We start from the raw sequence: 15,926 nt of genomic DNA, 5'->3' as shown, positions 1-15,926 counted from the left end.
TCAGGGAAACTGCACTTGTATTCCCCCTTTGTGTCCAGCAAGGGCACCCCCTCTAGACGCCAGGCTCCTCAGACAAATCTATATGCCTGCTGATAAGAGGGGGAGGGATAGCTCTGTGGTTTTAGCATCAGCCTGCTAAACCCAGGGCTGTGAGTTCAATCCTTGAGGGGGCCATTTGGGGATTGGTTCTGCTTTGATCATGGGTTGGACTAGATGATCTCCTGAGGTCCCTTCCAACCCTAATAATCTATTTTAAAAAAAAAAAAAAAAAGAAGAACCAGAAAACACCCCAACTCCAGTAAGGACTCTGGCAGTTGATGAGTTCTTCAGACACCACGAAGGGATTTTTTCTGTGAGTAGAAGTCCAAAACAGCTGTTAGCTCAGAACAAGACCCCCACCCCCCAATCTCTGAGTCACTTCAAAGACCCAAACTGTATAAAGATCTGCAGAGACCCTGAATAGGTGATGAGCCAGACAACAGTCCCCTCTTCCAGGTGAAGTTTCAGAAGGTTGGATCTTTGCATAACCAGAGATGGTGGGAACTCCACTTAACTTTGTTTGCCTGGTGCATTGTTTAAAATAGTCCTTTGAGGCACATAACACTTCCCAAGGTTTACACTGGCCACATCTCCCCCTAGAGAAGTGACACAATCCCACAAAAATACATACACTTTTCGTTTTTGATACAACAAATTCCTAAAATGCTTAAACTTCATTGAATTAATTTTAATTTAATTTAGTAAGGTTTGTCCTGGATATTGCAGGAAATTGCCACATCTATCACAGTGATTATCTACAAAAAGAACAGGAGTACTTGTGGCACCTTAGAGACTAAAAAGGTTATTTGAGCATAAACTTTCTTACTCTAATCAAGTCACCCCTTAGATGAGATGAGCTCCTTGAGTCTGTCACTATAAGGCAGGTTTTCTAATCCCTTAATCATTCTCAAGGCTCATGTCTGAACCCATTGCAAAATTCTTCTTGAATTGTGGTCACCACAAGAGACAGTATCTAGCAGTGGTTGCACCAGCTCCAGATACATAGTAAATTAATCTCTCTACTCCTACTCTTGGTTCCCCTGTTTATGCCTCCCAGAATCACATTAGTCCTTTTGGTCACAGCATCGTACTGGGCACTTATGTTCAGCTGATTATCCACTCTGACCCCCAAATCTTTTTCAGAGTTATTTCTTCCTAGGCAAGAGTCCCCCATCCTGTAAGTATGGCCTGCTTTGTTTCTAGATGTGCACATTTACATTTAACTGTATTAATAAGCATATTGTTTGCTTGCATCCAGTTTATCACGCAATCCAGATTGCTCTGTATTAATGACCTGGCCTCTTCAATATTTTGATTCCTCCCTCCCCCATTTGTGGGTCATCTGCAGACTTTTTCAGTGATGATTTTGTTTTCTTCCAGATCACTGATTAAAAAAATTAGGGCCCAAAACAGATCTTTCTAGAACCCCACTAGAAACAGGCCTGCTCAATGATTACTGCCCATTTACAATTACATTGAGACCTATCAGTTAGCCAAGTTTTTGATCCATTCAATGTGTGCCCTGTTAATTTTATATTTTTATTTTTTTAATAAAAATAGTCATGGGTACCAAGTCAAACATCTTACCGAAGGCTACGTGTATTACATCAACACTAATATCTTTATCAAACTTGTCATCTCATTAAAAAAATTTAGTTAGTTTGGTAGGATCTGTTTTTCATAAACTCATGGTGTTTGGCATTAAGTAATTGCTTTCCTTTATGTCTTGATTAGTTGAGTCCCTGATCAGCAACTCCATTATCTTGCCTGAAATTGATATCAGACTGACAGGCCTATAATTACCTAGGTCATCTGATTGAGCATTGGCCTGCCAAACTCAGCATTGTGAGTTCAATCTTTGAGAGGGCCATTTAGAGAACTGGGGTAAAAATCTATCTGGCAATTGGTTCTGCTTTGAGCAGGAGGTTGGACTAGATGACCTCCTGAGGTCCCTTCCAACCCTGATATTCTGTGATTCTTTTAAAACACTGGAATAACATTAGCTTTCTTCCAGTCTTCTGGAACTATCCCAGTGTTCCAAGTCTTATTGAAAAATCAACTTAATGGTTCAGCAAGCTCCTTGGCCTGCTCTCTTAAAACTCTTGGATGCAAGTTATCTGGATGTGCTAATTTAAAAATATGTAACTTTAGTAGTTGCTGTTTAACTTAATTCAACTAGTATCTCAGAAGGATAAGTGTTATGATGAGTCTACATCTGTTTTTTCAAATAATGTAAAGAAATATTTATTGAAAATTTGGCTGTCTTCTGAAATTTTATTGATGATTCTATCATTTTTTGTGTGGTAGTGGACCAATACCATTGTTAGGATACCTTTTGTTCCTAATATACTTTAAAAAGCTACTCCTTACTGGCTATAGATTTCTTCTTGTGCCCTTTTGCTTCCCTTATCAAATTTCTACAACTCCTGGCTTCTGATTTGTATTTGTTACTATCAACTTCCCCATTCTTCTGTTCTCTCTATTTTTATAGCTGTCTTTACTTCTTCCCTAAACCAGGTTGGTTTTTTAAACCAGCATGGTAGTCTTCCTTGATTGTGGCTTTTTGGGTATCTACTAAAGTGTTTTTAATGTCTCCCAATTAATATTCACATTTTTTTTGATTAAATTCTTCTCCTAGCTTATTTGGCTCATGATTGTTTTCAGCTTTCTGGCTCTTTTAAAGGACCAAGTAGTCTGATTTAGACTTTATTCTTTTTGGACATTATAAATGTGATCAAATCATGATAACTTGTACCTAAGGTATCATTAAAGAGTTGCTGATCACAGAAATAAAAATTGTATGTCAAGACTAATCTTATGAAGTACAGCAGGCTCTTTAGTGATCACAAATAGCCAGGACCTCTGTTTGACATCTCCACTAAAAGATATTGACTGACAATCCATAGCAACCCTTTCAAAATATTAACTAACCCATTTTACATATCAGTTGCAAAATAAAAAGTGTAGACATGCTACATTAAAGAATGCCAAGTTTCTTTACAAAATAAAATTATTATCTTAATACTGTCCTACTTTTAACACACCAATGTTTTGTACAGGTCATACATATACTCAGATTTTTAGCCCTTTATTTTAATGAGAACACTGTACTTACTTTTTAAAGGAAGTTAATAAGGGTGATGGAGAAATGATCTTAGATAGTTAAATATTTTTACTCTGCCTTCAAACAAAACTATTTAAATTGTTCATTCCCCACTACCCCCTCAAATTTATATTTCCTCTACAGTTAATTCTCTTGAGGGAATTTTAAAGTGAGTCTAGGCCCCTGAAAATAAAAGTTTAGAAGAGAAGTACTGAAGGTTCCTTCATCTTCCAAGTGTGTGCAGTTTCTCAAGGGTTATCTTTCTCTCATTCACACCTAACACAAGTGAATTGCTTGTCTCCTGAGGTCGTTTCGGCGGGGTGTCTAGCTAAATCCCTTCTGGTGAAAGATTTATGGGTACAGTTCTTTAGGAGCTGTTTCAAAAAGTATCTTCAAAAAGTCTGCCCTCCCTCCAGCACAGTTGACTCCACAGAGGAGCTTGGGTTGAAGATGAAGCTGGGGGATGGGGTAGGAGCTGAGACTAGAGGCAGAGCTGGCCTGGGCACGGAGAGGGAATGACGGCAGAGCTGGGCTTGGCAGGGGAGAGACCTGAGGCCAGAGTGTGGCTGGGTGGCAGTCCCTCCCTGTCCCCCATGTGGGCTGCCCCAGGCCCCAACACAACCGCACCTCCCCCCCCCCCCAAAAAAATCGTTCCTCCATACCCATCTGGGGGCGTGCAGCCCACAGTTAGGGGATCACAGCATTAGAGAGAGAGTTGGTGAAGTAATGTCTTTTATTGGACCAACTTCTGTTGGTGAAATAGACAAGCTTTCAAGCTTACATAGAGATCATCCAAGAGAACTTGGTCCAGTGGAAGATATTACCCCACCCACTGTAAGCGTGCAGACTCACCCCTGCGCGCCTCCTGCTGGTCATCCTCAGGGAATTAGCTCTCGCAGCATGCAGAGCACCCTCTGCAGGCCGGTGATCCGCCTTACTGCTGGCCCCATGTCCCTCCCAGGACCCTGGTGCCCTTGTCTTGGGTGCTGCTCCCCTGGCAGTATCCCTTAGAGCCTCAGGGTCTCCCCCTCCCAGAGGAACCCCCACCCACTGTCTCTACTTTGCCTCAGTGTTCGGCTACTGCCAGTCCCCATCTAGCCCCCCGCTCACTGGGGCAGACTGCAGTGTAAGCCACACATCATAGGCAAAGGGGGTTCAGACCTGCTGCCCCCTGCAACCCAATACCTGATGGGCCTTACCAGGCCTTCAGCCTGGGGCTTTCCTAGCCGGAGCTCCCTAGGCCTTTCTCCAGCCCTGCTCCACTCTTGGGTCCCTTCTTGGCACCTTGCAGCCAGGCCCTTCTCCCTCTACAGGCAGAGGGAGAGTGCCTGGGCTCAAAGCCTTTTATAGGGGCCAGATGGGCCTGATTGGGGCATGGCCCCAGCTCAGCCTGTTTTCCCCAATCAGCCCAGGCTTCTTGCCCCAGCCACAGCCCTCTCCTGGGCTGTTTCAAGCCCCGCAGGGCAGGAGAGGGTAATCACTCCGCTTCACCCACCATGTCACTCTAATCTCCTCAGACCAGCATGGTTACCTGAACATTGTCAACAAATCAATATTATGTTGTTGCTCAAAAAGGAAAAACTCTCTTGTTTATTCTTTTCCAATAAAAATAGAGTTTAAGAGATGAACGTATCTTCCTGGTAGTTAGATGAAACAAGTTCTTAAACTGGGTTTTTGGTGTTATGAAAAGGAATGGGCATGGGAATTTTCAAATAGAGAGAACTAAAACTTGCTGCAAGTGATATTTACATTTCTTAAAACTCTTCTCTTTTGGATGTCATCCTTTTTGTCACACCTCCTTTGGTAGGTTGCTGTAGTACCTGAATTATGGACATGCCTAGTTTCCTGTTTGTTGTGTTACTTATTTCTAATTTATTTGTCTTTTTTACTGCTTTGTTGCAGTATCCCTTGCTCCTCCTCCTCCTTCCATCCTACAGGTAACTCCACAGTTACCACTGATGGGATTTGTGGCCAGAGTTCAAGAAAATAGTAAGTTTGTTTCTTCCTTGTGCTATGATTGGGCATTGAGTCTGGCCTTTGTTTCATGTGTGGAAAAACCACAGCTGTACATAGCCAGAATTCTGCTTTTCAATACTTTGCTTTGTTTGGTGAATTTCAGATAAAACAGGAAAAAACAAACAAGATGAAAAATATTTGTCAAGAGACTGTGATCCTTTCCCCTCCCCAGCTTAGTGTCTTACTGTATTTCTGTTCCTAAGTTCTAGCATTAGGTCCCCGTGAAACTAGTTAGAAAGCTCTTGAATAGAGACCACTACTTTTAATCTGCAACTGTAGTTCTAGAGGGTGTTTCATGCTGATCTTGCTGCTTATTTTTAGTTTCAGATACTCCCCCTCCTCCTCCACCTGTCGATGAGCCAGTCTTTGATGAGTCCCCACCTCCACCTCCACCCCCAGAAGATTATGAAGAAGAGGAGGCAGCTGTGGTTGAGTACAGTGATCCTTATGCTGAAGAGGACCCTCCATGGGCACCAAGGACCTATTTAGAAAAGGGTAGGTTTAAAGAGAGAGAGAGAGAGATGGTGGTATTGTCAGTTCTACACTCTTTTGCTAAAAACCCTAACTTCAGAATTTACATGTATTAAATGAGAATCTTTCAATAGGTCTGTTGCTTGCTTTGGATAATCAAGCTTTTATATCATTAATCTGCAATTCCTAAAGAAGTTACTTTGTCACCTTCCTGTCAGTCCATGTAATTTGTGATTCTAGAGATTTGGTCTGGCTGGAAAATTGATTCCCTTCAGTGGTTTTTTTTTTATTCAAACGAATTCTCTAGGATGCCACCATGTGTCTAGTAATATCAGTCGTTGCTATATAGGACAGGTTTCTTGCATATTGCTTTACTAACACAATACTGCATATTAAGAGTACAGTACTGTGTGGTATCCCAGCTGATTTCTCCCCTCTTCCCATTGTACTGGAGACGGTGCCTGTAAAGTACATTCTGCAAGGTTATCAGGAACATAGGAGAGGGAATGGACTTCCTGGGTCATTAAGTCCAGGCCCCTGCTTTCATGGGCAAACCATCATATTATCCTGTTCGTAAATTTATCAAGCTCATTCTTAAAACTAGTTTTAGGTTGCCCATCCCCACTGCTCCCATTGGAAGGTTTTCCAGTCACTTCTCATAGTTAGAAACCGTCTTCTGATTTCCAGCCTGAATTTATTCATGGCCCATTATACTAATTTGTTTTTGTTACCAACATAATCCTTTAGTTTAAATAGCTTTTCTTCCATGTTCCTGCCCCTTGATGTGCTTGTGTTTGAGTCACAGTAATGATGCTATAGTTAAGGCTGCAACTGGCTTTCTATTATAATTCCAGTTTTAAACTTTCCTTGATCCCTTAAAAAAAAAAAAAAAAAGCTATCTGAAATTTTGCATGTTACTTTGACAGAGACAAGTTTAGAAAAAGTTTCTGGTTTAAGCAAAGTATGTTTGAGAAGTGAAACTTTGGAAGGCAAGTACCAGGCAAGGTACTAACACTTGCTTTTTACTTTGTACCCTGAAGTATTGAGGGTGCTCAGCATTCACTCTGTTTTTGTTGCTTGCTGACACTGCTTATGCTGTGAGGCATTTTCTGTTGTGTGAAGCCTGCTGCCCTGTTACTGTGTTCATAAGGAACAGTGAGTCTCAAGTATTTCCTGAGGAGAACTTTCCACGTGTGAGACTTCTCACTTTTTTGGCTGTTATGGTATTTCCTAACTCCAAATACACTTGTAGAGAGCAATCTTCACTAAAGTTCTGGTAGTCTTGTCACCTGGACCTCAGGAAAACTTCACTGGTCTTTAATCCAATGAAGAAAAAAGGAGACTGCAACTGTTTGTTGTGTTACTAATGCAGGGTTTTAAAGAAGTGTGACATAGTTGCTAGTTAGAGCAGGAATAAGATTCAAAGCTGGTGGGCCAGCTAAAGTTGAAGTGCAGTTTGCGGTCCTCCCCTTTGGCCTGTCCACCGCGCCCAGGGTGTTCACGAATGTATGGTGGTCGTGGTGGCCTACCTCAGACACCGAGGGGTACAGATATTTCCCTACCTCGACGACTGGCTGCTTAAATGGGGCCAAGTTGACATTGGTTCCGGTGCAGCACATAGAATTCATAGGTGCTCTCCTGGATGCCTCCAAGGCCACAGCCTCCCTTCCCATGGACAGGTTCCAGACCCTGAAGGGGCTTATAGCCTCGGTCACGGAGTTCCCCGTTATCACGGCCAGAGCATGCCTACAGCTCCTGGGCCACATGGCAGCATGCACGTACATGGTCCGCCACGCCAGGCTTCATATGAGGCCCCTCCAGCTCTGGTTGGCCTCAGAGTTCTCCCAGGCCAGGGACAAACTGGACAAAGTCTTCTCGGTATTGACACAGGTGATCGCCACGCTACAATGGTGGTCCTGCCCAGCCAATATTTTCCAGGGAATTCCCTTCCAGAACCCAACCCCGTCGCTGGACCTAGTCTCCGACACGTCAGACTTGTGCTGGGGGCCACACAGAGGGACCTCACAGACCCAAGGTTTGTGGTCCACCGGAGAGCTATCCCTTCACATAAATGTCAGGGAAGTCAGGGCCCTCAGCCTCTGGGAGTTTTGTATAGCCCACGACATCTCCCTGAAGGCTTTCCACCTGCCAGGTGCCAACAACACGCAGGTCGACTGCTTGAGCAGGGTTTTCTCCTCCCAACACGAGTGGTCGCTTCACCCGGAGGTCACTCATCAACTCTTCCAAGAGTGGGTCACTCCCCAAGTAGACCTGTTTGCGACCTGACAGAACTGCCATTGCAACAGGTTCTGCTCCGGGGATGTGTAGGGAGGAACATGATCTTGGACGCCTTCCTCCTGTCATGATCGAGTCAGCTCCTTTACACTTTTCGCCCGTTTCCCCTCATTGCCAAGGTGCTGGAGAAAGTAAAAATGGACAAAGCACGCTTCCTTTTGGTCGCCCCAGCGTGGTCCTAACAGCATTGGTACGGGACCCTCTTGGGCTTGCTCATGGCCACTCCCCGGCCGTTGCCACTCCACCCGGACCTACTGTCCCAGGACTAGGGCCGCCACCTCCACCCCAACCTGGCCAGCCTCCATCTGACAGCGTGGCTGATCAGTGGCTAGATGCGGAGGAGAGAATGTGTTCAGAGGGGGTCAGACATGCCCTTCTTGAAAGTAGGAGGCCATCCACATGCCGAGCCTACGTGGCAAAGTGGTCCCGATTCTACAGGTGGGCAGGTGAGCGGGGTGTTTCCCCAGTGTCTGCCTCGCTCCAACTTACCCTTGAGTACCTGCTTCACCTTAGAACTCAAGACCTGGCCCCTTCCTCTGTCAGGGTGCACCTGGCGACTGTTTTGGTGTTCCATCCGCCGGTCCAGAGCTGCTCGGTTTTCTCCCATGCCTTGACCGGGCATTTCCTCAAGGGACTAGATCGATCCTTCCCTTATGTTAGGACTCCTGTCCTTTAGTGGGATCTAAATTTGGTGCTATCCCGCCTTATGGGGCCCCCATTCGAACCCCTGGCCACAAGCTCGTGGTCTCACCTTTCCTGGATGGTAGCCTTCCTCGTGGCCATCATGTCAGCCTGGCAGGTCTCGGAGCTCAGGGCCCTGAGCTGCAATCCCCCGTACACAGTTTTTCGCAAAGACAAGGTTCAGCTCTGCCCACACCCTGCATTCCTCCCCAAGGTGGTCTCCATCTTTCACATGAGTCATGACATCTTGTTACCTGTCTTCTTCCCTAAGCCAGATACCTCTAACGAGGAGCGCTGCCTCCGTATGCTTGATGTGCACAGGGCTCTGGCCTTTTATCTGGACAGGACTAAGCCATTCTGCACATCTTCACAACTCTTTGTTGCTTCAGCCGAGTGCATGAGAGGCCAGCTGATCTCCACCCAGAGGCTTTCTTGGTGGATTACATAGTGCATCCACACATGCTATGACCTAGCAAGGGTTCCTGCACCACCTATTGTAAGGACTCTCTCGACAAGGGCTCAGGCCTCGTTGGCTGCCTATGTGGCCCATGTCCCTATCCAGGACATCTGTAAAGTCGCTACCTGGTCCTCAGTACACATGTTCATGTCGCACTATGCGATCGTCTCCCACACCAGGGATGACACTGTTTTCGGTAGGGCTGTGCTTCAGCCAGGGAATCTAAACTCCTACACACCTCCATCAGACACGGCTTGTAATCACCTACTGTGGAATACACATGAGCAAGCACTCGAAGAAGAAAGGACAGTTACCTGTTCCGTAACTGTCGTTCTTTGAGATGTGTTGCTCATGTCTATTCCACATCCCGCCCTCCTTCCCCTCTGTCGGAGGTGGTCCGGCAAGAAGAAACTGAGGGTGGGGGGGAGTGTGCGGCTCCCCTTATAGCGCGCCATAGCTGCACCACTCCAGGGGTCGCAGCAGCGTTCCCCCTATGGGTACTGCTGAGGGAAAAATTTCCAGCACCAGTGCACATGGCGAGCACGCACACCTACTGTGGAATACACATGAGCGACACATCTCGAAGAACACCAGTTACAGAACAGGTAACTGTCCTTTCTGCCTCAGCAGAATTAATTGCATTCCGGTTGCAGGGTGAATATCTGCCTTTGGTTCCAGTTGGGCCACCCCATTGTTTTCAGCCTGGTTGCCCAGGTTTAACTGGGGGCACTCAAAGAATCTTTTTGTGATGGATACACGCCAATAACTTCCATGTCCCAGGGCGAATTTGCAGTGCCAATTCTTAGGGGAGGAAAAACCTCTTACGTATGAATTGAGAAAGTTTTGATATGAAAGTCAGAACCATAATGAACATGACTCCCCATGAAGCCATTTTAGTCATTTTATTTTGAGAGATTTGGGCATGAAGAAGTTAAATATTTGAGATGGGGAGCAGTTCCTGGATGAAGCACAGATATCCTCAGATGAAAGGAGCCATGTAGGTAGGACTAGACAGACAAAGGCTAAAGAATTCAAATGGGTAAGCCTAAGATAGCAGCAAGACAACTATTTATCAGCCTTCAGAGTGACTCTTCCAAATCTCTTTTGAATGGCAATGTCAGGATTATGCACATTCCCATATGGAACAGGGTAAAGGGGGAACTGTTGGTTTGTAAATGATTTCCACTGTGAAGGAATTTCTGAATCTTCCCTCCTCCCACCCATTAGCTTTTGCAGAAGCCCAAGGCAGGTTCCTTTTGCTCCACAATGGCAGCTCCCAGATGAGCCCTCCAACGCTTATTCTCAGATGTCGTCGTAGAGGTGGAGTTTCATTCTGAGCTTATCAAGGATCTTTTGGGGGATCCCTAACCCCCGATTCCCACAGAATGGTTTTGTTGGGCGAGTCTTTACAGAGTTACAACAACCTTTAAACAGTACTCTGTCTGTGAATGGAGTCCAAGGGGTAAGGTAGGAGAGTTGGAGACTATACCTGACTCTTCTGGCTCTGAATGACCAGGGTGGGGAAGATTTGAGTTCTGAAGGCTACCTAGTTTTGAACAAACAAATATGTAAAAGGTGGCTCCAGTTTGTTAGTGAAGGAAGTTTGGTGCTCTTTGGAAAGAGGAGATCTGAGAGAAAATCCATAGTGCACATTCCTTGTGGGTTGAGGCTGTAGATGAGGTGGTCATAGGACTGTTTTAGGCCACTTAACCAGCCAAAATAACTACGCTCTGAAATGACCGTAAAGGTGAATCTGATATGGGGAGTTGAGGAGTGCCCCAAAGGGCAAAAAATTGGGAATGTCTGTCATTTATCTGATAAAGGAGTACCAAGTATTGTTACAAATATAAGGCCCCACAGAAAACGCAGGATTCCAACTTCAAACGTATCCATATATTACCTGATTGATGAGGAAATGTAATGCAGCCAGTACTCTTCTCCTGCCCCACCCCCACTGGTGAAAGGAATTGTACTGTTGTGCTATGTCTCCCTTTTCAAGCTTTAGTGGCCAGAAATGTACCCTTACCAGCACAGCGGGGCCCAGAAACCTCACTAGGCCTCAGGTGATGGCTGTTACCCAACAAGTTCAGGACAGCCCTTCACCTGCCAGCAGGTGTACTCAGGTTTTAGGCTTAGCAGCTCATCAGACATCAGGATGCTTCAGCTAGGAGTCTTAGCTTCTTGGGGCCGGGAGGGGAAAGCAGTTGAGTGCTGAAAATTAAAATGTGTATGGTCACACATTTTAATGCAAAGTCGTACAGTCAGCGTTCAATAGACACAGTGGTCTGTGTCCTGTTTTAAGAGATTTCCGGTTCCAATGATGTTCCCCATTTTAAGTATAGGAAATGTGTCTCAAACCAGTAGACTCTTTCAAAATGGTGTAAATGTTAAGTGCAATCCCTGTACTATTCATAAAGTGAGCTTTCTGCCTGTGAAATAAACTCCACAGACCAAGCTCCCAGGAAATGAGTAACTATTCTGTTTAGCTAAGGAGTTTTTCTCCCACTTTACTAAGGGAAAGAGACATCTTGATTCATCATTCTTTCAGCCCTTAAGCACCTAATACAGGGGTTCTCAAACTAGGGGTCGTCACCCCTCAGGGCGTCACAAGGTTATTACGTGGGGGGTTGTGAAGTGTCAGCCTCCACCCCAAAATCCTGCTTTGCTTCCAGCATTTATAATAGTGTAAAATACTAAAAAAGTGTTTATAATTTATAAGGGAGGGTCGCACTCAGAGGCTTGCTGTGTAAAAGGGGTCATCAGTACAAAAGTTTGACAACTACTGACCTAACAGTTCCTTTCACATAAAAAAAAAAAAGTCTGCTTGTCATAATCATGCCCTTAATTCCCTTGTTTCTTGCTTGGAGGCTTTGGGAACAAGTAGGGAATCTGGAGTTTGGGATGTGTGAACTCCTTATAAGGAGTAATGCATTTATACATCGGATTGTAGTTAGTGGAGGAAAAGAGGCTGAGATTGGATTTTGTGGGATTGGTAACAGAAGTGTCCTTGATCAAATTGTTTAAAACGTTTACAGTTCTTCACTGAAAGCTACTGGTATCTCATTAAGTTTATAAGACAACTGTTGCCACAGAAGTGGTATTGTCGTGTATCAGTAGTTTTCATGCTATAATGTGCTCAATCCTGTTGAAGAATTACTGTGTGTTACACCAATGTGTTGTACTACATATATACTTTGTACTACATATTTATATATATGGAGTCTATTCCATTAAAATTTTGTTTTGAACATGTTAACGTTCATGTGCAGTAACAGATGTCTAAACTTTAAATGGTACAATTACTGCATTAACAAGACCTCTAGTGTTTTATCTATCCTTTATATCTTGTGTTGATAAAAAAAGAATAATCTTGAAATTACACAATATAGCATTAGCTGTTTTTTGGGGGAAAACCTGTATTCATGGTGAAAGTGTATCTGGCCAGAAGAAAATACTTTAAATTTGAAACATGAATGCTTCTCAAAGGACAAGATCCTGCTTCAGTTCCCATCTCTGACTTTTATGGGCCTGTGAATGAGAACATCTGAAAGCAGCAAGGTATGTGTAAACGTCCCAGCAGGCAATAAGCGTGCTGATTTCGGATTCACGAGATAAATGATGTTGGGAGAGGAAGGGATTTATATTGGATATATAAAATAGAAGAGGATGAGGTGGGAAATCAACTCCCTGGTGTTAGTTCAGGGTCCCTGCCAAAATCTAATTCTCATCCTGTATCTTGGCACCAGATGATTAAGGGTTTGTATTAGAAACAAACAAAAGCACTTGATGAAATGAAAATAACAAGAGAAATGGAGGTTCTTCCAATGTATGATGAGCAAACAGCTAAACAATAGCTCACTGGGATAAGAGAAGCTTAAGGAGATCGTGAAGGCAAGGGTGGATACCACTGTGAATACGAATAATTTTGTTGCTGTACCAAAGCCACCTCTAGATATTTTATTACATTTTACTGGAGTTGGGAGAGGAGAGAAGTGCTTGAAATTCCTTTTCTAACATGCCAGGGCAAACGAGCTCTAAAGCCAAAGTTCTACACTGAAGGGGACCATATTTATCCTACTGTGAACGAACAAAGCTTCATTTGCTGCAAAATAATTATTTTCATGGCAATGGCTTGTGCTCGTCTAAACAGGATTGTCTGTGCTGCATGATCCAGAGAAGAAAAGCTGTTTTTTGACAGACAAGGTGGAGATTTAGTTATCCCCAACAATTAGCAGTAGCCATGGCAATGATTTTGTGTGGTTTTTGTATGTCTGTTCTCTTAAACTTTAACTTGATAGGAAAGAACTTCTGAGAGACCAAATGACTGTAGCTTACATATGCAGAATTGGAGGATGTAGACATAGGAAAGCTGTTGGGAAGTGCAATGGATATAAATTGTGGCTGCTCTAAAGTGTGGTTCTGCTCTGAAAAGTGGCTAGAAATGGCATCTTGGGTTCTGTGTCTAATAGTGCACAGCAACACTACACAATAGTTGGGGTAGGAAGTGGATACCAGATCTAGTTTAAACCACTGGAGAAATTTAAGGAGGCCTGGTGCAGTTGTCCTGGGGATGTTAAATTTGGTCAGGGCACCGTATGATTTTGATGACCATCAGCAGTCAGAACTTCAGTGTTTTTCTCTAATCTTATGCTGGGGTGTTGCCACAGGATGGGCCCATGCTAAGGAAGACTCTTAACCAAACAAAGCAGATGGTCAAGAATGGATATTTAGAAGGGAGAAATCGTCCTCCGTGCCATGTAAGAAGGGAATCTGGTCTTACCCTCCCATTTCACTTTCAGAATTCCAGGGTCTGGGAGCAAATCATGATAGGTTTATGGTCAGTTTGTTATAATCCAGCAGAAGATTTCTGACAAACCAAATATATAATTGTCTAAAAACTATGCAAAAATCATCAGCTGGAAAAACCAGTTTATTACAACCCAGTGGATAACTGTATTTTTAATTGCATTGAAATGTGTTCATCTACACCTGAAAATAGCCCCTGCCTAAGACTTGTTAGAGGGAAGGTTGCCTCCAGTTGAATCCCTAATACTACTACTTCAGCATCTGGAGCTCTCACTGAAATACTGGCCGTGAGTCCCTATAATTTAGGAACTCTGCCAGGATCGCAGCTTGAAGTGGTGTGACTGCAGACAAAAGGATTAAGCATTCTTTGAGAATGAGGAAACGGTCTCAGTGCAAAAGTAATTCACAGAAGGAACAGATTACAAGAAGAGATCTATAATGCAGATTTAGTTTTTTCTTTATATAAAAAAGTCTTTTTATAAGAGAAGCAAGCAGCCAGACTTCCATTCATTCATCATGGAATGACGAGGAAATGTATATTAGTAAACTAGAAACGCTGAATATTTTCCAAATTATCAGAAGGGAATGGTGCAAACTGACACGAGGAAAGTAGGGAATCAGAAGGTACCATCTAAACAGATGGATTATTGGTCCTCAGTTAAGACATTTTTCTCTTAAACTTGTTTCTCGCCTGAGTACTAGATAGGGGCAGGAACATTTTAGTTAAGAGAAAAACACCTTAAAATTAGGATCAACAGATCCACTAGGAACTTTAATGTATTTTTTAAATAGGAATTTGCGAGGATTGTATCACACAACCAAGAGTATCCCGATTAACTAAATATGATTTTCAATGCTAAATTTCCAAGATCAAAAAGAAATACAATAAACATGTATTCATTTCATCATTCATGATTTATTCCCTCAGAATGGTACATCAAAAACTGGTTAGAATGCATTAATTTACGAAGAGCCTATAGTGCATGCTTTTTTTAATACACTTTGTACAAATGACATAATTCTACAGGTCAGAGTTGCACATATTAACAGTGTTTATCAGGTAGCTATTTTGACTCTCCATTGCACTGTGGTTATGAATTCTGCTTATCATCCTGAAAAAGCCAGTATCTATAGCAGACATTTGTACTAAAGTTCTCTGTGACTTCCTTCAATGAAAAGCTTTGTCTTCTGTTTGCAAAATCATCATGATTTGCAGTACTTCAGGGCACTTGACTCCTGAACTCCTGCTGTTAATTATTTCCCCACTGAATTAGGGTCAGATAGCTTCTGTTAATTCGCTAGTGTAGAGAGTCAGGAGATCTGTGCAACAGGCATTTTGTTTCAAGGCCTGTGCTAGGTGTGCCAGTACCAGCTGCTTAAAGTGATGATTGATGCAATTTGCTGAAGCAGTATTCAGATTTTGGCATGTATAACTTGCTTTCTGGTAGGAAAAAATGGAAAAAGTCTATTGGGTCACCCTCTCGCTTTCCAATGCAGGAAAGTCCTCTGCTTAATGTTTCCCAGTGGTTTGACCCAAGTGATTTGGCTTCCATCATTTCCCTAAGGAAATTATTCCACAGCTTAATCTTTCAAGAAATTTTTCTAATATCTACCCTAAATTTTCCTTTAAAGGGTCATCTGATTAGATTTACTTCAGCCAGACCCCCCACTCTCTGGATAATTTATCTTGGCACTATGAGTCCCAGAGCTGGGGCTGCACCTGTGCATTCCCAGACTGAGCTATATTTGGGATTGAGGTTACATGGAAACCCAGAGCTCCTACTTCCCCTATGTTCTTTTCCTATTGCAGTTGAGAATTGCTCCCGGAATCCTTTCCCCTTCCAGACTTCATGACAGTGCTCTTTGTTTCTTTTTCCAGCCTGTGTTTGGACAGGTCATTAGTTTGCATTTTGCTAATCTATAAAAATTGGCATTAGGTTAGTAGCACTTGGTAGCGTTAGTAGCTTTGCATTTAGGGAGTTGTGTCTGCGCCAGTGTGGAGCCAAACCAAACTTGGTCTAATCGTACTCTATTTATCCATCGTGATGGATCTGGAAG

The 15,926-nt window shown here is 43.4% G+C and overlaps 1 protein-coding gene across 9 annotated transcripts in view; it reads left to right on the top strand.

Annotated features, from left to right (window-relative positions):
• ABI2 (abl interactor 2) overlaps positions 1-15,926 on the top strand; it is a 122,303-nt gene that overhangs the window by 104,321 nt on the left and 2,056 nt on the right. For all 9 annotated transcript variants that reach the window (XM_050969601.1, XM_050969600.1, XM_050969596.1 and 6 more), the window contains 2 exons: positions 5,045-5,131; positions 5,480-5,653. In XM_050969601.1, the coding sequence (XP_050825558.1) occupies positions 5,045-5,131; positions 5,480-5,653 (261 nt within the window). The remainder of the gene's footprint in view (positions 1-5,044; positions 5,132-5,479; positions 5,654-15,926) is intronic.

The sequence above is a fragment of the Gopherus flavomarginatus genome, chromosome 10, assembly GCF_025201925.1.
Source record: "Gopherus flavomarginatus isolate rGopFla2 chromosome 10, rGopFla2.mat.asm, whole genome shotgun sequence".
Lineage (NCBI taxonomy): Eukaryota > Metazoa > Chordata > Testudines > Testudinidae > Gopherus > Gopherus flavomarginatus.
Note: the sequence above shows the minus strand (reverse complement) of the source record. Positions and strands in the feature narration are given on the sequence as shown.